Source organism: Hippoglossus stenolepis, chromosome 21 (genome assembly GCF_022539355.2).
Source record: "Hippoglossus stenolepis isolate QCI-W04-F060 chromosome 21, HSTE1.2, whole genome shotgun sequence".
NCBI classification, from domain to species: Eukaryota; Metazoa; Chordata; class Actinopteri; order Pleuronectiformes; family Pleuronectidae; genus Hippoglossus; species Hippoglossus stenolepis.
Window position 1 is genome coordinate 3,957,680 of NC_061503.1, and position 26,900 is coordinate 3,984,579.

A 26,900-nucleotide genomic window follows, 5' to 3' on the forward strand; every position below is an offset into this window, starting at 1 on the left:
CAGATGACCATGGGTTGTTTTGCATTGTTTCTTACCCTCATTTGTGAACAAGATGCTGAGATGTTGTTGTTATGTCTATCACTTTGGGCAGCTACTTGCTCCAAACCTGAAAGTTGACTATCCACAATTTCCTGGCGCAGTACTAGGCCTGAGACTTGGAGGTGTTTTAGGCGGGGCGATGTCAGGAACAGACCAGTTTCTGCAAAGTGTTGTTCGACCAAATCCCCAGCAAAAAGGGCTACATGTTCTGAAACACATGTAAAAGGTTAGAATGAAAAGTGGGTGCTGCAATCTATGATGGCAAGAATCATAGAAATTGCGACATTGCTGCACACATGCATTTGCATACACATGACAGAAGTAGCTCGAGAGCTTGAGAAGTTCAAACCCTGCTTACTTTCTTACCTCCCCAATACAGTTCATTTGGTTGTTGGTTTCAGAACATCACCTAAATTGCTGCCCCCAATAAGCAGAGTTGTTAGACCCCGTTCAGACCTGGTATTAACATCTCTCCTGAGCGATCCCAACATCAGTGGACAGCACTAAGTACGGGTGTCAACAACACACTCAAATGCGTCCTAAGTGCATTTTGAGATCCAATCCCTCAGACCACATTTGGAGCTGTGTGAATGCAAATCTGTCCTGGGCCACATTGAAGGACCACATACTCAGTTGACGTCCTCTGAGCTGCTTCAGTTTCACAATGAATTAAAAAGGACTTTTACTCTTCTCAGTGGTCATACACTGACCAAAGCATAATGATTGTTATTATTTTTCAAATGAGTAAAGTCCTTGACTTGGGGAGGCGGAAAACTTCCTGATCCTAGGGAACAACCCGGCATTATCTGGTGGACCAATGTGGCCTCACACTTGAAGCTGCTGACTCTCATTTTAGCTCCATCACACTCAGCTGTAACTGGTCCAGGAGTTCACATGTTGATGGAGCATCTGCAAAAGCTGTTTTTGCTCATGTCTGAGTATTTTATCTATTAATCTGCAACGAACCAAAAGCCAAATATGATATAGATTAAAGCATGTGACTCGTAACTGACAACAGGCTTGATTCCTGGAGTAGAATGGGTGCCACATGGGATGTTCGAAGGGGAAATGTAGATCAGGTGGTGAAAACCCAGATCAATCCTAACCACAGACGTCTACCAGTTGATATTTCACAACAACGTATACACAGCCTTAACCACTGGCATGCACATTCAAGAATCAAGCTGCATCTGTTTAAACTTGGCTGAAATGTTTTTGGGGAAGGACCGTGTGCGGTGAGCTCAACCCTGAAGCGACTAACGTAGGATACAACTACGACTTCTGTTGTTGCAAAATTGTTGCAAAACTTTACTGGCTGAGAGAAGCCGTCAGTCTTTATTGCTTTGACCTGCAAAGGCTGTGAACTGCTCACAGCGAGGTATTAGATGCTGTGGAAAACTTAGTGAGTTTAGTGCTTGAGTGGAAAGCTGAACAGTGGATTGACATGCTGCCATATCTGATCCTGGGAATATAAGCAGGCCTGTGAAGATAAGATCTGCACACTGGAGAGTGCGCTCCGTCATATGCGGTGCACAGTGTGTGTCACAGTGGTCGTGTCTCAGTCACGCCATGTGTATGGCTGAAGTGGGAGATTAGAGGAGAAACAAGACTTGAGAAATTCACATAAACTGGAGGGGGGAGGATGTAACAAAACAGGCATTGTTGGCTGTGTGGACCACTCCAGCCTGCACATGCACACACAAACACGCATGCAGCCAGTGCTCAGGCATTTAGCAGACAATAATGACAGTTTGTGTGAGCATACGTGCATGTGTGACTGAGTACATGCTTAAACACGCATGTGCATCCCTCCTCCTCCTCCTCCTCCTCCTCCTCCTCCCTGCCTGAGTGTCTGAAGTGTCTCTCCATCTGGGAATGTGGCTTCGCTTCAGGCTCCCACATCTGCCCAAACCAAAACAATGTCTCCCAAATAAAGATACGGTCCGCAGCCCCCGTCGCTCTCTATCCCTCTCCCTGTCTCCCTCCGTCTCCCTCCAAGGACTGCTTGGTTCTATCTCTCCTCCCCTGTTCACTCCGGCTCAGTTGAGCCTCATCTTAACACATTCTGCTCTCTATAGATAGCAGCCAAGCGCACATGTGAGAATTTCTCCTCAGCTGTGTTTCTCACATGAAGACTAAACTTATCCCAGAGGTTTGGGAACTCTCAGTCCAGTTTCAGAACTCTTGGGCAACAGGTCAGGCATCACAATAACAGGGGTGATGAGACGTAGTTAGTTGGTCTACGATATGTGTGGGAGACTATTTGTGTCCATGCCTTTGTTTTTATACCCTGGAGGAATTCTGACACCAATATTAAGATTTTGGGCTGAAGCTGCACATTCTATTTACAAACTTTCTCATGACAAACTTGAAACCCCCCCCAAAAAAATCTTAAAACAAACCCCACACATAAATAAGATACAGCTCTCCAACCAAAGATAATATTGATTTTTCTGCTAAATAACAAACCGTTATAACCAGAAAATGTGTTTCTCATTAAATATTGCACCTTCTTCTCTTCATTATGAATCAACCCAATCAGGATGTAAATATGTGATGCACGTACATCATCAAAGCTATTTTCTGAGATTAGTGCCTGTGATGTGCATCAAGGATAAATGTCCATAAATGAACCATCACATTGAAGATTCTCTTTATAACTTACCTTAAAATCAGCCTTAGGCCTTATCACTGTATCAGTCGTCACATCTATCAGTACATTGGTAGATGGTGATAATGTATAAAATGTACCATCATTATGGGTCTGTGTTTTGCTACAACACTGATACTCTCCACCTTCCATTCATGTACAAATGTCACCTCTGGGTTTTTATTAGATGCACGGTAACACTCACATGCTAAATATAGTGATTATGCCACAATCTAATCTTGGGTTTTAAGGATTAAAAATATGAATTGTAAAATAATAACTTAGACTAAGACTGAGATTTAGTTTGACTTCTCTTTAGGTCTGGAAGATCCTGTCTGAGCATATCTTAAACTGCATTTTATTTAAAGTAAAAAATAAATGATTTTTGCTATTTCTATAATGTAGGACCATGTGGAGACTAGATTTCAGTTTGCATTTGTTCTGGCTCTGAGTTGCTGAAGCTGTGGCTCAGGAGGTAGAGCGGCTCGACCATTAATCAGAAGGTGTAAAGTTCAATCCCTGGCTAAAGTGTCCCTGGGCTAGATACTGAACCCCAAATTTCCTGTTCCGACAACTTATGAATGTGTGCATGAATACAAATTGTACCGCAAAGTGCTTTTATTGTTGATAAGACTAGAAAAGGGCCTCATAAGTACAGATCATTTACATTTGACATTGTACTCTATTGGTTAATTGGCACAAATCTTTAAAGAGAAACAAGAAAAAGTATCTCATGCAAGGAAAAAGTTGGAATTGATGCAAGCAAAACCATTCAAGTAGCAAACAACAGTTATTCTTAACCACAAATAAAATGTAGGATTATGAGGAAACCACATTGTAAACCCGATAGTCAGGGTCTCCAAAGGGGCTTCTCACTATGAACATGGGATCTCTGGATTCCTTTTTAAAATAGCTGGAGCTCCATGCTTACAACTTGACAGCTCGCTCATTGCCGGAGATTCTGCTGGCCTCAGATATTAATTAGGCCTTATTAGATGTTGCAGCTGATAGTCAGGTCCTACCCAGTGTTAAGTTGGTGCATCACCATTTGCTCCTCGGTGTTGGTGATGACTGGGCAGCTGCGTCCCCCTTCGCTCAGACTCCAGCATCAGCGGTTGTTTGTGAACTTCCCATTAACCCAGGGTGTAACAGTGTGGCCCCAGAAAGGGAAAAGTGGGGGCATGTATGAGCGAACAATAGGAAACAGACACTTCCCCTGTCCGTCACACCTCTGTTCACAACATGACGAGGCAGCCAGCAGCGGTGGAACATCACGGTATGCGCTCATCCACTGTGTGCCTCTCTGCTATTTCAGTAGAAACTCTCAGACAAGAGATGGCCCAGCACGTTCTCTGTCTGCATCTCATCGTAAAATGGTATTGTGCTTGTGGCTGTTTACAGCTCTGCTCCAGTATGTGTGCAGCTGGAATTTGTTTTGCGGTATGAAATGTCTTGACATTTTTGGAAAAATACACAAGTATGGTATTCTTATGTTGTTGTTTTTTCAGGAAGGACTAAATGGAGAGAAAACATGATTCGGTTTGCACTAAGAACATCTTGTGGTTATCTCTGGGGCCTAATTTGTGTTTTTTCATCTTTGGTGGGGGCTAAAATACAATGCCATCCGTTACCTAAGGAATCTCCAAACTGAGAGGAATTCAAATCTAAAACCAAAATCTCGAACAAAACATTCCGTGTCAGATCAGGTGATCATAGAGTCCTACATTCTTGCCGGGACTTGGACAATACCCATGACAACTTGCACTTTGTACATTGTGTTTTCTGACTTGTGTGTCATGCCTGCTGTAGAAGATTGCCAGCGACTGACTTCTGTGTTCCAAATGAGCCAGGACAACTTTAGTCCAAAGTAATTTTATTTTTAATAATTGCAATAAGTGATATTATGTTTGGCAGTATGTTCTGGGACCTCCCTGCCCTTCTAGTAGTTCTAGTAGCAGCCCAACAGGATGTGTGAAAAAATATAACTGAAAGTCATAGCCTGTTACCCTAACCTGGATTGTATTATATTGTCTGACTGGTTCCCAAATAACCTGCCCTTCAAAAAGACGCCCCCTTCTATTGTTTTAACACAAAGCTGTCGTCTGTCTGCACACCAGCCAAAACACCGGAGGTTGAAAATGATTGTGGCTATGTTTATAAAAATTCAAATATTAATGGCAGGCCTGCAAGGTGATGTGAACTCTGGTTACTTTTATGACAATCATTTGCTCTGAGCTGAACTGAAGCACTGGACATGAAGGATTAGGGATTTTTCAAACATGGATTTCATTCCCTGAGATATTGACTTGTGTAAAACTATTTAAAAAAAAAATATTTTATACATGACGCCCCTCATGTTCATGTTCAGAATCCTCTGTGTCTTTGGATCTCTCTATCTGGAAACGCGACAGCTGTTGAACAGACCTTGACCCCTGCAAATTCTCCTCTTCCCAAATCCAGATGTTTCCATAGGACTCAGCAGAGGTCAGGTTCAGCTTACACACTTGGCAAAAAACTCTTTTTCACACATAGCCACAGTATACAACACACACACACACACACACACACACACACACACACACACACACACACACACACACACACACACCCTGTCACTAGTCAGGAGGTACTGAGTCACTCAGGCATGTGCGAGGACAGCTCAATGTTAGTCCTGGCCAATAATCCAGTCTGTTGAAACTCTGGACCACTGAGGCTGCATATTCATCCTCCTCCACACAGACAGTGAGTGGGTGACCAGTATTTCACAAGCCATGTGATTTCAGACAGCAGCAGTTGCATCTGATGAGTCACCTTTTCTGTGTTGTGACGGTACGAACCTGCTGAAAGCTGAATGATGGCTTTGTTACTCGGGTTACTCAGATCTGCGCTAAAGACTCAACAACTCAGTATTTACTCGTTGCTCAATGTTGAACAAGAGTCTGTTCCTCTGAAGTTGTTGGGAGAACGAACCTCATCGGGTTATTCTCTACTAGTGCAGGGCTCGTTCTGAATCTGCCTGTTTGGAATGTTCTGCGTGTCCTGTGGTAATGTTCCGGAGCTACTTCAGAGTTATTCCTTGCCATTAGTGAGTCCCCCTCAGACACTTTGCGTGATGGATGTTGTGTGCAGTGTCTACGGTGCAGAGTACAGTTGTAAAACTTTGCGTTCATCCTACCTGGTTTACATACAGTGATTTTTATAGTCAATGTATTTCATAAAAAAATGTATTTGCTTTATTACTGTTCACATGTGTGGCTTAGATGTAAGTTTTAATGATTTACTGAACTGGTGTTATTTTTCCATACATAGCATGTCATCTATTTCAGAGGTTTATCGACAATCTTATGACCGAATTTCCATGTTTCAAAATAAAAACTCTTGAATTACGATCAGTATAAAGCATTGCAGCAACAAAACGGACATGGGCATTTTACTTTGAAGACAAACTGCCAAACAGGAAGTGATTCTGCAAATACTGCTGCTATAATGGACCTGGTAGCGCCTGGTAAACCCCTGAATGTCTGTGTCTGTTTGTTATGGTGAAATGAAAATAATCAAAATGATCTGGCGGCGTTTGACCTCACTTTGACCAAGTTGTTTATCCGATGACTTATTCGTAAACGAAGACATGTTGATCTCGGTCCACAGACTGAATGCTGCTGTCCCGCCCCCACCGACTGCTACAGAGCACTGGTCGCCCGATTTTATTAAATAATGATCACATTGTGTATCCAAATTCAACACTACACTTCCCATGACCACTATGAATACACATGCCAAGTGTTAAGCCGATTAGATGAATGGTTCCGCATTAATACAGGCAGAGAGATATTTGTGGAATTAGTTGGTAGATGTTACAGCAAACAAGGTTGCAATAAATTTCGGTATCCTATGTTTTTTTTTATATAACATACTCATCAGTTATGTTTATGTATAAACTCATTTATAATCTTTTCTTCCTTCCCTGACACTTAGATTAAGTCTTTATCAAAGTGAGCATCCTACTACACTCTTACATCTCCTGTTGTTAAGTCCATTACTTTAAATATAGCCAGTCACATTTTCACCAGAGGTTGTATGAAGCCCTGAGTTTGAACTTCCTTGACAGTCATTTAAGGAGGAACATAATCTTTTCTGTTGGTCTCAATTAAGGCTCTTTAAATCCAGGTGAAGGGTTCACAACAGAGTTTACTACACTGTTATTCTCCATCTGACCTAAATGGGAATAAAAGACTGGTTATTTATTTAAAGGCATTTTCCAAGGGAATTTAACAAATTATTCTCCATTTTCCAGGCAGGGAGCCAGTGTCACTGAAATAGAGACCATGAGGTATTTTGTTTTTCCATAATAAGATGCTGCCTGCGTTTGGGGGGGTGTGTGGGAACTGTCCATAATCTGGAATAGAATGTTGGGATCTGTTTATCATTCCAGTAAAGAGCAGTGTAGTATTTTGTTACGTCTTTTTTAGCATCACAAACATTTGACTTGTTGCAATGTTTAGGTTAACTTTAATTAAAGAAAACTCAGTGACCTGGCCTCCACAGTACCTTTTTAAATTGTTCTATTTAGATTTTTTTTTTTTTGTCACATGGAGGTTGCACAAAAACCTTGGGAAGTTGTTATCGCTAACAGGTTGATAAATGTTGTGTGTAGTAAAACCAAAAGGGGAAGTGTTGTTAATGAATACAAGAAATGAATAAATACCCCTTTTAAGTGTAGATTAGCCTTCATAAAAGGACATTTTTTTCTTTGTTTCCATAATATATAGTCTTTATGTATGTGTAATATTAAAATCTTAAGTGTAATTTTACCTATTGTAAGCTTTGACATGTCAGAGTATAAAGCACAAGTGGGAGTGACAAAATGGATGATGGCTGAATCCTGTTTTTGCTGCTCATGTTTCAGGGTCACGCTGACTCACTGTCACACTGTCATGGTTTACTGGGATATTTGAACAGAATCAAGCCATTGTTGATGTCATTAGTTTGTATGGCTGTAGAATTTGTTCAAAAAAAATATATATATGTAAAAAGCATTTAAGTATTCAAATCTTAGATGTTTACTAAGATCCTTGATCTATATATTGAAACCCAAATAATATTTGAGACAGCTGTCAGATAGATAAGAGCTGTCCCAGACCATCACCCCTAAACTTCAGCTTTTAAATATATACGGTAAAAAAGTGAGTTATTTTTTTATTGTGGTTTTAAATAAAAGGGTTTATGTAAAACTGTCCTGGATTTTCATGTCACTAATTATTATTTTAGCTTTGCATCAAGCATAGAAACAGGAGTGTAAATAGCCTAACTGCTGCCATGTGACTGTTCTCCCCCCCAAGAGCAAATAGATGCTCCCTTTAAGCATTAAAGCACAATTCCGCAGCTCATAATCTATTGGTAAAAATATTATCGCTCACCATGTTTTTCACATGGCAGTTGCAATAACTAATACATATTCAATTAAAAGTTCATCCCTGAGACCGGAGCAGTGGCATGTTGAGATGATCTGCGGCGCTCACAGACAGTAACAGTGATTGTTGTGGTCTCTCTTCAGTCATCACGGCCCGGGATGAGTCCTTGTGTTCTCTGCCAGGGGCTTTTCTGGCATGCTGTGAATATGGAGCCAAAGGCAGTCTGGGGTTTAGAAGGTTAACCATCTGGAATGGTGCATTATTTAATGTTGCATATGCCGAGACAAGCTGTCTCAGAGATTCATCACACTTCCCACCACCAAGGTGCTCCCATTCTCTCACTCATGTCAGATTTTTTTTTTGGGGGGCTGTATGACGGTGCTGTCAGATCTGTCACAAACTTCTACAGGGGAGCAGAATTTTAACTCAGGCTCTTGTGGCTGAGCAAAAGCTTTGCTTAACTTTGAGACTGAGCTTCAAACATGGATGTGGACATTTCTGTCAAGAAAGAAACACAGGAGATTGAGAAGAAATGTTTGATTTTGTAGCGATGGAAATGAATCACGTCAACAACCTTAAGTGTTTTCATGTCGCAAGATTTTTACATATTGGTCGTGTCCGTCCAACCACAACAGCCCACTCCCATCTGTTTTCGCTTGCTTTGGAGACCCGTATCTGCTTAGCTCAGAGAAAAACAATACTGTGGCATTGTTTCTTCGATGATGATCATGCGACCAAACAACAGCATGTGTGCAGAAAGCTGCAGTAAAGTAAGCAGGAGATGCAGAGAAACCCACAACTGGTTACTGCAGGACCTGGACTGATAGAAGCAAAACGATTCACACATTCGGATGTTAATTCAATTTGTTATGGAATATCTTTGGCTGATGTTGGAGGTCTTTGCATCAATGTGATGGAGGACCTATAATCGCTGGGTAGTACTCTGTTGGATTAGTCATGCTCCTTTATCGATTTAACAGTTGCTAAGATTCTTTTCTTGAAAATGTTATTTAATATAGAAATGTGAAATAAAAAATACATTAAGTAGGTAATACAGAGTTAATACACCCCGAACTGGATTGTGGGGAATCTTCCTAAGCCGTCCGAAAAATGTCCTCAGATGCATTAACAGAAACAGAAAATTTTCCGGAGCATTTACATGAGGGTGGCGCGACATGCAGGAGGCAGGACATGATACATTTTGCTGTCGAATATTATGTTTTTGTTTACAGCACATTCACACCTGTGTCGGCCCTTATCACCAAAAGCTCTCAAATCTTTCCATCTTCCCATTTTCGCATTTTACATATACGACTCCACTTTTTCATCCAATATTTGTATTCGTTGTTTTTTATTCGTTTTGTGTCCGTCGTGTTTTAGAAACGCCATCAACGCGCCCACCTGCTCACGTTGAATCCTACAGAGAATCTCCTGCTGTGTTCTCACATTTCAGCATTATCCAGAGTTTTTACTTGAAAGGAAAATGTCCAGAGCAACTGACTCTGACGTTTGTGACTCTGAATTCAGTGCATGTCTGAAAGCAGCTCTCGCGACTTCTTAGCTAAAACACCCAGTCCCCCCGTCCCAGTTCTACCATATTACAGTGGACACAAATGTATAATAACCCATGTTGTTCGACTAAGGAACAACATATGTGTGGGGCAGCTGAAAGGCCCTTTGCCTCTGCACACGCTCATGTCCTGTAGCTCTCAGCTCTACTGTAACTGTATCTGTGGTTTGGCAGTGGTATTGACTTTTTTTTCTTCTTTCATTTCTTTTTCAGTACATAAACACGCGAGCCCGTGTCACTGATGTTATTGGAGATAGCTCCGATTTTCTTTCATGGCGTGTTGTTGATCCGTTGTTGACATCCGTGGCTACTTCTCATTGCTGTAGGAAATTACTGGAGTGTTTAAGCAAATCCGCTTCTCAAAGGCACACAAAGGACAAATATAACAGTGACCGCTGAGACCATCAAAGAGAAAACATTGCTGTAATGCTGTCGGAGACTGTGTAATTACATGCAGTCGTAAGTCACTGACAGGGATTCATACTCTCCAGCCTTGTGGGACCAAAGAGCTCTGGGTTTCTTCCCATTGCTTCTTCCAGGGGAGCAGTTTCATATAATGAGTTAATTCTCTCGGGTGTTGCAGCTTTTATCGCTGCGGGCAGTTTGTTCTTAAATCAATACTTAGTGCTCCTTGATAAGCACTAAAAATGGCAGATGAGATAATAAATACCTATGGGGAAATGTTTGTTTAGCACTGATGTGTTTCCCCCTCACCCACCTGGACACATCTCCACAGTGACCTAAGAAGTTTGAGATGTAAAGCTGCCAGTTACTTGATTTCTTCATTACCCATCGGAGGGACAGTGTTAGGTCCTAAAGCACTGGAGCAAATGCACATGCACAGTTAAGTTGTTGTTTGTTTGGAAGATTATATAACCACTGTTCCTATGGTCGCAACTATAACTGAGCAAACAATCAAACGCTAGACTCACTTGAATAGTTTGATCACGTTGAGAACATGGCAGTCAGACAAGTACATAACCAAGTAATATCACATATACTCATAAGAATGGATGAAGTAGGTTGTTCAGCATGACATTTATCATTTTAATACTTACTTGCAAATTCCAAACATCTTGTCTGGTCTTTTTAACATTCAGCAATCTCTCAATTTGGGATCAATAAAGTAAATCTATCTAGCATTGTTTTTATTGGCTCTCATGCATGACATGTACTTTAGTTATGATTGGTTTTTCGAGTGCCTCTAAAATGTATATGATTTCCAACCAGATTATGTCATCTGCAAATATTGAATTTTCCTTCTGGAAATAAAAAGTGGTGGAGAGTAGTTCTGGTGCACTGTAGCAGCACTAAATCGATGTTCCCTGTCATTTACTGTTTTCTGTTCACCTATATACTGGCGGACGTAGACAACTACATGTTCAACTCGGAAAACAGACTGAAGGCACACTGCCCCATCCTTACTGACTACAGAGCGCTGGTCTTCTTTTTATTTATATTGAATGAATCGTGTGTCCAAATCAATCCAAACATGGCAGAACTTGGAAATTTAAAATACACATATCAAGTGTGAAGTCAATAACAGCAACGGTTCTGGAGATATACGTTCTACATACATACAGACAGACATTTGTGGAATTAGGCGGTGTTAGCTCCATGAGACATTAAAATGTAAAAAAAATCATTTTGAAATAAGAATTTTAAAATAAGGTGTGGAATATTTATTTGATACCCACACAAATGCTAACAAATTGAGGCTAAAGGTACATGTCAGAGGCTATATGCAAACAGCCTCACCAGCTGATGATCTGTGTAGAAGACAAGGAAATAATGAAGCACTGGTCTTGTATATTATATAGCTGTATGTCAGCTACATTCTCCCAGTAGCATAGACGAACATTACCTCCCCCTCATTTAATGCCAAGTATGTCTCTTCAGCATGAAGAGAGATCTTAAACTTGTCTGGCCTTCCATCTTCGCAAATGGTCAGTCAAGTCTGTTGAATTTAATATCTAGCCTAACTCACTGTATTGGGTTTCCATGCGGTTACCATAACTAACCTCTTCTAGATGCTTGAATGGCATCGCATGGATCCCAATAACCAAACTGCAGCTGATTTGGAGTTTTCATCTGTCTCTCTCCAGTCTCCAAACAGCATCTCTAAAGTGTGTTACAATGGTCCCAGCCTGTTATTTCCAAGCTAATCTGAAGCAGATGTGGGCTGATTGCCTCCATGCTCTCCCATGTTCCTCAGCTGTCTGTTGTGTGCACATGCAATGACTCTGGAGATCTTGGTCTTAGTCCAGCTGCAGTTTGTTGTGCTCCGCTCTGATGTGTTTAGTTGCTGGTTGTGAAATACTTGAGGAAATGAGAACCTCACTGAACCTGAGCTCAACGCTGCATTCTCCCGCATTGCTGGTGAAGCATGGTCGCGTTTTTGATCTCCTTGTATGTGTTTATCTGCAGCAATTAAGCTTAATTGTGACAGATCCTTGAGAAATGAATCTTCCTGTTGGCGCTAACATCGTGCTTGAATTCACGTGAAGCATGCTGATTTGCCCTTTCACGATAATTGACACCTACTGATGTTTTCTTATTGCTTTTTCTGTTTTTACAGAGGACGGCATCTATGAGTCAGCTTCCTGTGGAGGACCTCAAGGACCCGCTGCCTCCTCACTGGAAATGCTACATGTCTCCACAAGGGAAGCGATACTACGTCAACACCACAAATAACGGTAAGTGGATATTTAGCTCTTGATATAGATGAACATTTTACTTAATCGCCACGACCGATCGGTGCACATAAAGACGGATAATGAATGTCGCCAAAATATCCCAGATGTGTGCTGCCATCCTGCTTTGATGACATTGTCTGTGCAGCACCGATCAGAAAGTGGACCTGCGATATCCAAGAAAAACCTGTGGGACCATTTACGATTAGCTCTCAATCTTATAAGAAAAATTAACATAGAATTGAACATACATTGGCGTAAGAGCTTAAATTACAGAAACAATCTTTGGGAAAACATCTGATACAATCGATTTTTTTCAGTGTGACCATTGTCGAGTCTGAAAACAAGAAGCGGGCAGGGCACACGACCTATACCGCAGCCAGCCAGCAGAGGGCAAATAAGATATTTTGGCTTTACCTCTGGGGAGCTTTCATGTTGTCATCGGCTGTGACTGTTGATAATAGTTAAATGCTCAACTGGAGCCAGAACATGGTTAGCCTAGCCTAGCTTGACAAATTGAATGTTGGGGAAACTGACTTTCCGACTTATGGCTCTTAACAACAAGTAAATCTTATGCACAAGATGGATAATGGTAAGTGGTTAGATTGATAGAAGTGTTAATCACTAAGTTTATCTCTGCGTCTAGCCTTTATGGTAAACTGATCCATCTCCTATATCCAGGTCCATTATCAACACAAAGGCAGGAGACTGGTATTGATTGTCTCATCTCACTCTCAGAAAGAAAGCAAATTCACCATTATGCTGAACCACTCCTTCAGCGCAAGTATTCAGTGTCTGTAATACAAGATGTAGTTTTTGTCCTGGCTTTCGTCTTCAAAAATGGGCTCAAACCTTTTGCCCACTGCACACAGGATGCAAAATGCTGGATATTGTGAAATCCACAGTAGGTTACAACTGGTTTGCAGTGGTCCCATGGCTGTACAGACAAATATCACTGGATTGCATACTGAGGAATAACTAAAGTCCTGGAGTTAGACGAGTGGCATTGGGTATGTCATGGCTGAGTCAGAGAAAAAGTAGCTTCTTCAGCTATAACCAGTAAGTTAATTACGCTGATGTTAGCCCCGTTAAGTAGCTGAAAACGCCATCTGATGTTCTGGTGTTTCCAGTGGACTTGTTTTAAAATGAAACCATTCAATCCATGATCTGTGGCAATCATCCATTCCGGTCAATAAAACAATCCATCACAAAACTGCAATGTGAGATCAAATTTAACACAGTAAGAAGAAGAGCCTTGGTCCAGACCGTCGTGTGAAAACACTCTGTCAGACAAACAGAATAATCCTCTTCATCTGGTGGATCAGAACCTTGGTTTGTGCAGGTTAAAACGTGAGATGAATTGATGCTTATATTTTATTTATTTCTCCATATTTTACAAATACAGTGACATAAATACATAAGATATATTTTACAGTTTCCATCGATAAAATACCCTGCCAAGCTCCCTTACTTTCTGTGGGAAAATACAAAATTAAGAATGAATATTAAGCACTGCTTTTCATTAAAACATTTTTAATTGTGGAGCTTCCCCTTGAAAATGATACATTAGCAATTTCATCTGTTTACAGAGCAGTTTAACATATGCTCTGTGTCTGTAGCAGTTATGGTACCAGAGAGAGACAGAGGGCGCAGAAGAACCCATACTGCTGATAGTGCCTTGTTTCAGTCAACACAATCACCACTCAGTGTCTCCCTGAGCGCGCGCGCGCACACACACACACACACACACACACACACACACACACACACACACACACACACACACACAGTTTAATACTCTCCTCTGTTCTGCAGACAGAGCAACAGATAGATATCGGATGGCACCATGGCCTGTTTTTACTATCCCTGGATGAACTCACTGTAAAACCTGACTGATGGCGCTAATATCTTGTCTTGGCACAGCGGTCACTCCCACGAGCCTTTAACTTGAGAATGTAATAAAGGTGAGAAAGTGCAGTTTTGTCAGACCATGTTCACCAGTCATACAGACAATGGGTGACATTGGTATTCAGTCTCACGCTCGACTGGTTGATTGGTTGTTTGATATGATCTCGTCGGCTCTTCTCACAGGTTTTATTTTCATAAGGAGAGAAGCGCTACATTAATAGCCTTTCAGGATTATCCATTATTTTTTTTCAGGACACTGAACTCGGCCAACCCTCGGGAGACTTTTACTGACAAAGAGTCCACCGTGTGGGGGTCATAATCCTGTATTTGAGAGGTTTCTCTTTAAAATGTCAGTGGAATATCACAACCACACACTATCCTCCCATTACAGTGCCATATAGATTCCTCCCTTTGTTACTATTTATATCCAATGGGACATATGAGGTTTGGCTGGCCTCCGCTATAAATTATTTATTACCTCTTTGTGACATCAGAGAAAATACATGAACACATACAACAAGTACAATATGTCAACGTAAAAGTGCAGCCTTATAAACTGTCAGTCACCACTTTAATTTCATGGCTGGAGTCCATGTGGCCCCGATGAAGCAGGACGACTTCGCCAAAGTCATCCAATGAATGAGTCCACATGACTTCAGGCCCCCAACTGTCGGTTTGCTTGTGGTGTTAAATGTTCCATTCGACAAGGAATCTGTTCGTACTCGGTGTATGCGGTTCTTACTCGAGGCCGAGTGCACCTGCATCCTTCCTCTAACTGGGTGTGTGGCTTCGCAGTCACTTAAGAGAGTAACCAGCTTCACATTAGAGCTGTTGACATCATGGTCGTCTCTGATCATGGTTTCCGTGGTCAAGTTGTGGCCATGAGAGGGGATCTAAATTTAGCTGGGGGGGTTCCACCCAAGCCCAGGACCGGGGGAGTCGCTACTCCTTTGCCTCCCCTCTTTCTTTATTTAGATGAAAAGAAATGCTAAATATGCTAATGTCAAAACAGTTGAAACAAACTAGACTCATTATTTTTAAATAAGTTTTTAATAATATCCTTCAGATAATCTCAAAAGTTTCTACTCTCCCCTCTTAGTCTCGATATTGTTCTTGTGGGAGTTTGACAGATCTGGAGGTTTGTCATTAGAACTGGTTAAATTCCAGATGGACAGTCAGAAATGACAAGAGAGGAACGAGCGAGAAGAATATGAATTTTGTATGACTTATACCATATATATATAATAAAACATCAGCGGCATCTGTATTCTGGTTCATAAAGAAAGCAGTGTTGTGGCTGTGGTCGATTAAACGTTGCCTCTGAGGGCAGAGAAAACCTCCAGGACTTCTTTTCTGTGTCTTTGCTGTGTGATCGTGAAATGAAAGCCTGGAGAGAGAGAGCTCAGTCCGAACACACGCTGACTGTACGACAGGCCTGGAGCGCTTCCAATCTCACCACCACAGCAACTGTTCCCAAACAAACCCATCTGATAACATTTTTCATGAAACAATTGGTATTTATAGCATCTCTGCTATTTTCACCGCAACTCCCTTTAGTTACGCTAAAGTTCAGCCAGATTAGATATTGTCCTGTGTGTGTGTGTGTATGTGTGTATTTGTGTTCGTTTTGTGTTCCTGCATCACCATAGTAACAGAGCGGTGTGCGTGGGTGAGGGCTGAATGTCCTTGTGTCAGGGGTTGTGTTTTTTCGTGGGTTTCCTTCCTGTGTTGCTGGGTGCAGTGGTGCTGGGTGCTGTGGTTTGTACCAGTCGACTCCTCATACTCATCCCAGTCTGACCAGTGGGCAGGTTCATGAACACACCAAACACACATACTGTAGAATTACTGCAGACTCATTTCCTCCTAAGTTTCCAAGAATTTATGAATTAAGTCATAAACTTATATAAACACTTTTTAAGAAATTTAGTTGCATTATTTTTTATTGGCTATAACTGCACACAGATTTGCCCCTGTAAATTACTTATCATGTTCCTTTCCTGAAGAAAACAGTCAGTAGCTACAAAGGTAATATGAATTATGGTCTATTTTTTCACCCACATCAGCTTGAAAGCTAGAAAGCTACTGTTATTCTTGTCACGTACAAAACCAACACTGAGGTTCTGCAACAGTTTCTTCCCCCAAACTTTCAGTTTCCTAAACACCCTGTTGCCATCCATTACACATACACACACACACACACACACACACACACACACACACACACACACACACACACACACACACACACACACACACACACACACACACACACACACACACAATGGACATTTCAATTGACAAGCCTGCACTGTCACGTATAGTGGCCTATATTCATATTATTTATTATTTATGCCATGAATAATTACATTGGTGATATCTTTTTAGGCCTTCTTATGCATACACCATAAAATAGACCATAGATATGAATGATGTACATCATATACTAATTTAATCATTAGTTTCTTGAAACAACAGTCGGTTGGACTTGGACACATCATCAGTGATGAACCCACGGTCATAGGGTGTTTTGGGGTCATTGAGCTCTCTCACCTGGGGGACCTATAGCCAGGAATGATCAGTCCCCCGCTTTGCACAAGTTGCACACGACTCAGTGGGTCACCCGTCATGATCCACAACACGTCGACACCTTCTCTGCAGCTTTGGTGATGGTCTTGGTGGCTGTTTTCTCTTGTGTGTAGAGCTTGTCTTGCAAAGCCCCATGCAGCCCTCTGCATTTTAAGTTATACAAAATATAATTAATACATTGGAAAATTATTGTTGTGATGTTTCCTTACTGCAAATTGATTTAACATTTCAGCTGAACATGAAAAAATACCATTAAAAGTTATGCAAATGTCAGTGATAACTTTTTTTTCCTCAGTGTATCTTCTTCTTTTTCTTTGTCTTTTTGCTTTTAGCACCATCAGTCACAAGTCCTTCCTCTTTGAGATAACACAGAGTGAGTCAGAGTGAGAATCAGCCTTTGATTGATAAAAAAAAAAACAGAGACAGGGGGACGTTAATACATCAGGGACCAGTGTCATATGGTTGTGAATAAAATATCACAGTGTCAGAGCTAACTAGGACATGTCTTCCTCTCCCCGTTCAGACTCTGCTGGGATGTAGTGCATCACTCGTGCAGTGGACACTAAGCTGATGCCGGGTTATTTTTGTTTTCAGATCGGCTGTTTTTCTACGGTTTTCATTCATACATTCACAACCACCGTCTTCTGTTGTCAGCCACACTCTGGTGAATGCCACACTCTGGTGAGCCTGAACCGGCGATGGATGCAACATGAAAATGTGGTTACGGCAGACGTCGGGTTATCAGAAAAACTTAATTCACGGTCCATAAAAGACGCTATCAACACACTAGAAGCTATGCACAATTATTGAAAACAGGAATTCACATCATTAAGATCCGCGACAAGCCTGAAAGGAGCGGATGCGCTACTTTTCAAATGCAAAAATGGGTAAACTGAGCTGACTGGCTTTATGTTCCACAATCGAGACGATCAAAGTAATTTAGAGGACTTGTCAGACCTCAGCTCGTCTGTGACAAGGCGGCTGATGAGAATCACTCCCGCTGCTGCTCTCTCGGTATCTGGAGGTATGAATCTGGCAGGTGACAAGACTGATCCCTCATTTGTATAAAAACACAGTTTGACGGAAATGATCAGCAATTTGCATCTCAACAGCCGGTTGCCTAGAAACTCAACCTGTTCCACTTCGCTGTCAAACAAACATTGTAGTTAATAGGAAAGAATTCACACCTCATACCCACAGTGACTTGTACAAAAGATAATGGATGTAATATAAATAGTTTTTTTTTAATCATGTTTTGACTGCTATCCCTCCGGCAAGGAAAGACCGTCACAATCAAAAGCCATTTCCATGAGCTGAGTAGATTATGCTCCATCTTTCTGCATTAATATCCTATATTTCTTACTGTATCGATCTGCTTATGACAATCTAACAGGGAGAAATTGAGGCATTTAGGGCCAGTGAGTAAAGGCTTTGCCCTGGTGTTGTGCATCAAACTTGAAGGCACAGCCTCTCTCCATAAGCCTGCTGCCAGTTATCCCCTCCATGCGTGTCATTTGAGCTGATGGGCTTGGCTCAGTCATCTCCACCAAATAGAGCAGAGCGAGCCAAAGAGACCCAAATGAAATAAGAGCTCTTTACATGTCTGTGCCTCCTCTTTCCGCCATGACAGTCAGGGGCTAATTGGGCTCAGTGCTTTGGTGAAAATGGACACAAGGGAGTTCAAATCAAAGAGAGCCCATCGATATTAGGGGCTTTTTATCGGGCGTGCCTTTTGCATCATTCTCCAGCATCTTTAGCAGTGGAAGCTAAATGGGGGCATAGGATGGAACAGTGTCAGTGCCTTTATGTAGCTCAGTTAAACTTAAGAGACTTTTGACTTTGAATGGGTTTAAAGTTTGCATGTTAAATTAGGTTTACTGCAAACAACAACAGATGGTTTATGGGAAAGATTTTGACTTTATCTAGTTACTTAAAATGACTGAGGACAGGACCTTCTCCCTAACTCGGCTACTTCTCTGCCCACAACCAGTATTTCAGACGTTAATGGGATAGTTCACCGAAAAATGAAAATTCACTCATTATCTACTCACCACTATACCGATGTTTGAGTCCAAAAACAACTTTAGGAGTTTCTGGGGTAAACAGCGTTGCAGCCAAATCCAATATAGTTTAAGTAACTGGTGATCAATTCTTCAATTTGTCCATAAGCTAAAGACATGGTGTAAATGACACAGTTTCGAGTCTAATTTGAATGTCAGGGATTCCGGACACTTGGATGACACCATAGGAGCAGTAAGGAGGCATTTTCAGTTGTTTTTTCAGTTTTTTTTTTACGTTTGAAGAATTGATCCCTAGTTACTTCAATTGTATTGGATTTGGCTGCAGAGCTATTTACCCCTGAAACTCCAAAAGTGTTTTGTGGACTTAAACACTTCACCCACCCCTCTATCGGCATAGTGTTATAAAGTAGGTTTTGGTAGCTACTCAAGCCACAAACTCCAATTTTGAGCACACTGCTCCCAACAAGCTACAGACTTTGTTTGGCAAGAATGTGACAGTCACCACAGGGGACTCTCATTGGCTGAGACACCTGTCGATCAAGTATGGTGCATTTCCACATACTTCAATTCTTAATTACTTATTCACAAAAATATGGTTCTCAAAAGAACCAAGAAACTATTTATAAACTATAAAGACTGAGTTCTTTTATGGCAGAAATGTCTATAACACCTGAACATATATATATCCAAGGTGAAGTAATCCTGAGCTGAACACTTTGTCTAAACAAAGTATGAAGCTACTGCTTTATGTCCTTTTTTCAGTCATTTGCCAGAAGGGTAACTCATACTTTTTTAACAAAAACACTACATAATGACAGATAGACTCAAGTAAGAATTCATTATAAATGGGAATTGATAAGAAATAGAATGGCCAAGCATTTGTATGGGGTTTTTGGGTATGGCTGTGATTTCTTTGCTTTCAGGAAGAAAGGTAACAGAGGCTTCAGCTGCCAGATAAGGAGCTGTCACCAACTAAAGAAGTGTGTGTGTGTGTGTGTGTGTGTGTGTGTGTGTGTGTGTGTGTGTGTGTGTGTGTGTGTGTGTGTGTGTGTGTGTGTGTGTGTGTGTGTGTGTGTGTGTGTGTGTGTGTGTGTGTGTGTCTCTCTTTGTTAGGACCAGTTTGAGTTTTAGGCGTTGTTCAGTATGCCTCATTAAACCTGTATTTCTTCATATCCAGATTGGATCTAGCTCCAGAGTTCTCCAGATGTGTATCTGGATGGAAATAATTACATGAAATGTGATTTTTGCACATTGGATTCAAACAACATTAGGGGGTAGTTGAAGTGCGATTTCAATTGGATCTCTATACATCTCAGTCCAGATGCTCTGGCCGCTCAAATCAAAAGTGTGTTATAAGCTATTCAAAACTCACCAATGGCATACAGTCTAGATAGCAACAGATAAAAGCTACAAAAATAAAAGGTTTTGAGCTTCACATATTGTCTTCAAATTACAAAATTAAACTGACCCTTAAACTGATATATTTATCTTTCTTAAAAGCTCCTAGAAACCACTCTCACAGCTTCTGTGTTGATAAGAAATTTTCATTTCCTTAAAATTAATTTGAAGGAAATGAAACACAAATGTCAGTTGACTCTGATTGTGAGGCAAGTCATCACTTGAAATGTGAGATCACTTCTTCTTATTGTCACCCAGAAATAGTTCCAACAGAAAAGAAGAATACGACAGCTGGTATTGCTCTGTTAATATCATTGTTTTTCTTCCTCTTCTGCTGGACACTTCCTTAGAGACGACATGGGAGAGACCGTCCAGTGTCCCTGGTACCCCCAAAGCCTCAATCCGACACAAGAACTCCCTGCCAGCAGGTACTACAGCTCAATCTCCCTCCATCTAAACTCTGTATCACTTAAACTTCCTCAAGTTTTAGTGCCCTGGGGCTGTGAATTCTCTGCAACTTCAACTGTAGCACAAAGCACCCACTCATAGACACCACACACACATACAGACACTTCCTGTGACTAATTTTATCTAAGGCCTTCTCTGTCTTTCTTTTGGCCCCGTTCCTAAAGGCAGACAAACAGAAAAACCCAGTAAGGTTGCTAGAAGTTTTCCACTCTTAAGTGGTCAAATGCTGGGAGCAGCCTTCATTCACTTGCATCACTTCTACCATAAGCAACCACTTAGTTTCTGGTCATACCAAACGTCAAAAAGTCTCTAACCCACACTTAGTACTTTCAACTGGAAAGTAATGGGAAAACAATGGGGAAAAAGGTTGCTTATATTGCTGTAGCTCAATTTTACTAAAGGATAATCTTGACATTTTTTAGTAAAGTTCAGGATCTCGTTGAACAAATTGTTGCTATTTCATTTTGCTTAGTTAGCGTGGATTTTGCCCCACAAACTAGATGTTATGTAGAGGGTAGTTCAGCATAAACATTTCCCACACCAAACGCTGAAGCAACATGTTTTAGTGAAGCACGTAGAAGCCGCGTCCCGATTCGGGGGCTGCATCCTTGGGAGGTGGAGGTCCAATGGCGGCACATTTTGAAGACTTCTTCCATTCCTAAGCAACGAAGGAGCCAATGGGTGAATCCTCAGACTAATCAATGCCTGGATTCATTATGCACCGGTGACAAAGCTAACAAGCTAGCTATATTGGCAGCTAGCTTGCGTCGTTAGCTAAATAAGTGATCCTCTGACCAGATGGTCCCATTTCGGTTTGGCTTTTGCGATCTACTCTGTAAGAGTCGACCAACTTGTCCTAAGGCTGTAGCTGCTGTTCCACTAGGTTCTGTTTCGTTACATCTCTTCCCATTCTACATGTTCTTAGGGTTTACGATCTCAATTTGACAAAGATAAATGAGTATTTAAAACATTTACTCTTCAAATTTGCACCCTTTATTATTGTATCAGAGTAAGCAGGCTACGAGTGCAGGCTAATCTCTGGTTTGGCTGTCTGTGCTAAGGTTAGGGTTAGGGTCAAGTTAAACACTCGTTTTCTTCTCCACATAAAGATAAGAAAATTCCTCCTGGATCAGCACAATACACTTGACAAATTTTTCTTTCTGTCTTTCTTAATCTCTTTTTCTGTCCCTTGTTTGTATTTCCAGTCAATGGATTTCACTCAGGTGGTAGTCCCTTGCATCATTTGGAGCATCCGCACAACAGTCTGGTGAGGAAGAGCAGCACAGAGCCACAGGTAAAGCTGTCCGACCAGCGTTCTGTCTGTTCCTTAACAGCATGATGCACGCCCAGTGTTTTGTTGAGTGAGCATATACTGTGACTGAACTTTCCCACTTTACCAAACAAACCTGGGAAAGTGCTGTTCTCACAATCTGGTTCTCACTTTGACTTCTGGTTGGAAAAAAGCTAAAGCTCCAAATATTTCTTACACAGAATGTCATTTGTTGATTATGGTTTGTAGTGAAGTAAATCGTAAATTAATCAGTAGTAAACATATTAATACGAGGAACAAGTTTTCGCTTAATTTTTCCCCCTATAGTCATATCCATTCAATGTACAGCAGCTGCTGAAACACATACAGACTTTTGTATGATACAGAATAGTGAAATAATTGGTGAAACTCGTGCCTCTGTTATTATCTGTTGTGGGGGATATTTCTCCGTTTCTTTAATAGTACATGTGGTAGTTTGATTAATTGCCCAGCGAGATAACAATGTAATGATTCAACTTAAATCAACACCAAAAACATAGAACGACAACTCTTATATCATCTTTATGCAGCCATTGAGATAAATGAGATATTCTTACAGTATATGATGAAGTCTTTTCACAGTTCAGATGATCAAATCCCCTCCTTCTCTCCTTCTCTTCTCATTATTAATGGAGAGGCTGGTGGCAGTTATAGCAGATTAAACCCTCCTCCAGTATCTGCTCTCTTGATCATAATTAAGCAGGCAGCCATGGCACAGTTATGCAGGATCCACCCACCATTTATTCACTTCTCCTCGTTTCTCTACTTCCCTGCATCTTACACTCCTGCACGGACACACACACACACACACTATATACACTATACATTATAAAAAAATATAATCACACTACTGCTGCTATAAGTATTCAAGGTCTTGTTCACTGTTTCATTTAGGACAGCAGGTGTTTAATACCCTTAGCTTATTTTTCATTTCACTTTATGTAGTCATAGTTTTTCTGTCCACACACACACACAGACAGAGTGTTGATCTAAGCAGGAAAGAGGAAATTAACTGTTAGAAATCACACACACACACGCACGTGCACACGCACACACACACACAGAAAGCCAACTATGATTTGCTTTGCTCTGCAGAACTATCTCCCTACTCTGCACAGCAACACACACACAAACACTGACACACAAACTTACACAGCAACAGTAGCAGCAAGAGCAGCGAGAGAGCAACCAGCCAGACGCTTGCAGTGCTCGCTTGGAAAACAACTGTGTGCGTGTGCGAGTGCCAGTGTGCGTATGTTGAGAAAATCATGTCGGACAGAGAGGACGGAGGTTTTGACGGAGCGTCCTTCTTCTCTCTGCAGAGCCCAGGATCAACGTCACCCACCAGGAAACAGAGCAAGGAGACCACGTTCACGGTGAGTGTAGAAACTCACGGGAACTCTCAGTAACTAACTATCTACTCATGGGTTATGGAGCTAAACTCATTTTCCCCCTTGAGTTAAGAAATAATGATATAGAATAATTCAGATTTATTTTTCAGGTACATAAAACACACATCACCTGTGGGAGAATCATCTAGACATTTTTTAAAATTGGTTCATTTACTTTGGGGCAATATACAAACTCAAATCTTCACTACGGCAACAGTATATGTGTTCAATTTTCTCTTTTATTCCCCTCTCATGTGCAAGTTGTTTTGTTCTTGTTTGCAGTTGCTAGCACACAGTGACATCATCCTACACAGCATCCAGATCATTTCTCTTCTGTTGTCAGGCCGTTGCATCCTGTTTGGCCTCTTGCTTGCTGTAAAGCAGAGGTGCTGCTGCTGTGATGCTGTGAATTTGTCTGTTACTTATTTTAAAAAACCACCTAAGATTTGGGGAGGTTGTGTCACAGCTTCCATAGCAACCAGGGTGATGCCAATCGAGAAGCAGATGGAAACACAAAAGAGAGGGAATGGAGAGAGCAATGTTAGGGTCCAAATTAACTTCTACTGATGCTAAATGACTTAAAGAGGTCATATTTGTTATATGGCTGAGCCCTTTTTCTTTTAATGCACTGCTTTTTTCATTTGGGACTGATTATGGCAGATTTGCTGCTTGAAATCCTGAGTAATGTTTGAAATGTGGCTCTTGGTTTCGGACAGAATTAGTTAAAAGGAGCTTCTCATAGTTGGCAATGGTTCATTTTTCTTGAGGAAAATACTGCGATCAGAATTTATCAGCTTTAGATATCATAATGTTGATGCTTTCAGTCAGTAAGGTCATTCATATTTCCCCAGGGTCCTATGTTCACCAGATTGATATGGTACATAATGGGAACATGACAAAGGATGTTGCCAGGTTCCCATGTTCCCCAGCTCTATATATATATATATAACACTTAACAGGAGCCTAAAAAAGACTGTATTTACTTTACTTATTTAGTAATTTGACATGGGCTATTGTGGGAACATGGAAAGGGGGTTTCTGTTTTTAGCCCTAACCCCAGTTCTGCCACTTGGCTTTAGGCCTACACTGAGGGAACTTTTCAAATTCAGTATGGATGAAGTTAAGGTTGATGTTGTTATGGGTGTGTTGAATCCTTGTTACATTAAAATAAGATAATACTTACTAAACATTTATAACCTGAAGCAGGTCAAATTTGGCCCAAACGGAATAGGAGGGTTAACGTGTGTTGCAAGTGTTAAACCGAAGCTGGACTTTCACGGTTCGGAGGAGGGGTGTTTTTAAAGGTCAACAGTCGAGGCCACTAAAGGTCAAGAAAGAGTGCCGGAAGCGGTGTGTGGACGTGAATGCAAACAACCTAATCCCGTCATTGGAGGGTGTTAGAAGTAAACTCTCCCTCATCAAGCAGAGGTCAGTTTAAGCCCAGCTTTCTGTCGACCGCTGGACCTCAGCAGTGATTTCCACCCCCTTTTATTGAAAAATCCAAATAAAAGAAGTTCAAATAAATAAGAAGCCATTCCCCTCAAACAAATTATACACTACAGAAGCCAAGATAGGGTTGAATTAAATGGCCTTTTCTTTTTTTCCCCTGCCATTTCAATCTAAATATTGGATCTGGAAAAGTCTTCAGTGAAACAGAAATTCTCTATTTGCTATATTCTCATTAGATAAGGGTGCTTTCTGGTGCCGCTGAATAGAAAAAGTGCATCCTGACTGCAGGCTGTTAACCTCCAGAGGTTAATTGGAATGAATGCGAGAGAAGATAAAGGTCCTTTTGTTTTCTGTTTTTCTTTATGCTGAAGACATGTCTCTTCATTTATTTTATTTTGTTCCTTCACTGCTCCTTTTTTCCATCCCTCTTTCCTTTGAACGAATTGATCGACATATCGGCAAATTTTGTTCTGATGACTTATTAAACCCTGACTCTGCAATATACAAAACAGCTGTGACTTCAGACAGCGTCATTACCACATGTTTTACAAACTCAGAAGGTTGGAGGGGGATTCACTTGTCACAGGTTTGCCTTCTACCTTCCTAACCCCCCTGGAGGTTTAAGGATGTCCTATTGAGCATCACCCCAGAACAGGATCATACAGTTCACAGCAGGGAGTCCTGCAGCCAGCAGATTCAACAAATAGAAGATTAGATGCACCAAGTTAATTTAAGGCTTTGGGAGCTTTTTGCGTGTTTGGCAATCCATCAGAATGTTGGGCTAGCGATCAGAACGATGATTCCCAAAAAGGCTGAAATCTTAAAAGGCTGTGTATTGACACCCCAAGGATGCAGTGCATAGAGAACAGTGAATGAACAATGCTGGGTCGATTGGAGATGTCTTCCTTTACTTTGGTGTGTGTTCTGTCAGTTTCCAAGTGTGTGAGTGTTGCCAAAGCAACAGAGTGCAGATTATACCTTGAATACCACAGCTGAGGTGTGTGTGTGTGTGTGTGTGTGTGTGTGTGTGTGTGTGTGTGTGTGTGTGTGTGTGTGTGTGTGTGTGTGTGTGTGTGTGTGTGTGTGTGTGTGTGTGTGTGTGTGTGTGTGTGTGTGTGTGCAGGGGAAATCTAAATATTTTACACCGTCACATTATGAGCAAGTCCTAGTCCGGTAAATGGTCAAATATCAAGGTGAAGAATATTTAAATTTACGTTAGGTTTAACTTAAGGTTAGGGAAAGTTGTTAGTCAGGAGTTTGGTAATTAGTAGTTATGGTTAGACTTAGTCTCCAGGGAATGAATGTAATTTCTCCTGAAGTCATGGAGACAAGACTGTGTGTGTGTCTATAAACACATGGAGCACTAATTGTGCTGCTGTGCAGTTCTGTCGCATCAAAGTCAAGTTTTCTGTTGTGATACTTTAAACAGTCCCATTAAACTGCCCTCCCTGTGGTGCTCTCTCTCTCTCTCTCTCTCTCTCTCTCTCTCTCTCTCTCTCTTTCTCTCTTTCTCTTTCTCTCTCTCTCCCTCAGATTAACTGTGTGACGTTCCCATTGCCTGCATTCATGCCCGAACAACAGCTGCTGAAGCCAAACGAGTGGAGCTACTGTGACCACTTCTGGGTAAATATACCTCAACGTTTAGGAGGCTGTAAATCTGTTCTCCATCGCCCCATCGCACAAACTGCTTGTGAAATATCACACATACTGCAGGAGTCAGCAAAAAATCTTACCCTCTAAACTCACTCTTTTCAGGTTTATCTCTGACGTTTGTTGACGATTAAACAAAAACTATAAATCTCTCAACTTTAAATCTCTCTATAACTTCAGTTCCTTCTATATTTATAATCTTCAGATATTTTTCATCTTTAAATTTGTGTCTTCTTTGTTATGTGATCATGATTGCCGCAGTGTAAACAGTATATGCTAACTCACAGAAAATATCATTCCTTCTGCTTTAATTAAAGTATGATGAGAAATGTAGTCCCAAACATCCTTTATCATAAA

At 41.1% G+C, this 26,900-nt stretch overlaps 1 protein-coding gene and 1 long non-coding RNA gene across 3 annotated transcripts in view; one reads left to right on the forward strand and one right to left on the reverse strand.

Moving 5' to 3' along the window:
• Positions 1–26,900, forward strand: part of gas7b (growth arrest-specific 7b) — a 57,531-nt gene that overhangs the window by 9,170 nt on the left and 21,461 nt on the right. The window contains exons 2-6 of one of the 2 annotated variants that reach the window (XM_035144900.2): positions 12,249–12,366; positions 20,627–20,704; positions 21,950–22,038; positions 23,376–23,429; positions 26,427–26,516. In XM_035144900.2, coding sequence (XP_035000791.1) covers positions 12,249–12,366; positions 20,627–20,704; positions 21,950–22,038; positions 23,376–23,429; positions 26,427–26,516 — 429 coding nt within the window. The remainder of the gene's footprint in view (positions 1–12,248; positions 12,367–20,626; positions 20,705–21,949; positions 22,039–23,375; positions 23,430–26,426; positions 26,517–26,900) is intronic. The other variant, XM_035144901.2, reaches the window with a different exon arrangement.
• On the reverse strand, positions 17,207–22,692 carry LOC118100142. Its single transcript, XR_004694404.2, has 3 exons — positions 22,611–22,692; positions 21,286–21,402; positions 17,207–17,252 (listed from the first exon to the last, which is right to left on the reverse strand). It is a non-coding gene; the product is annotated as an uncharacterized LOC118100142 (long non-coding RNA).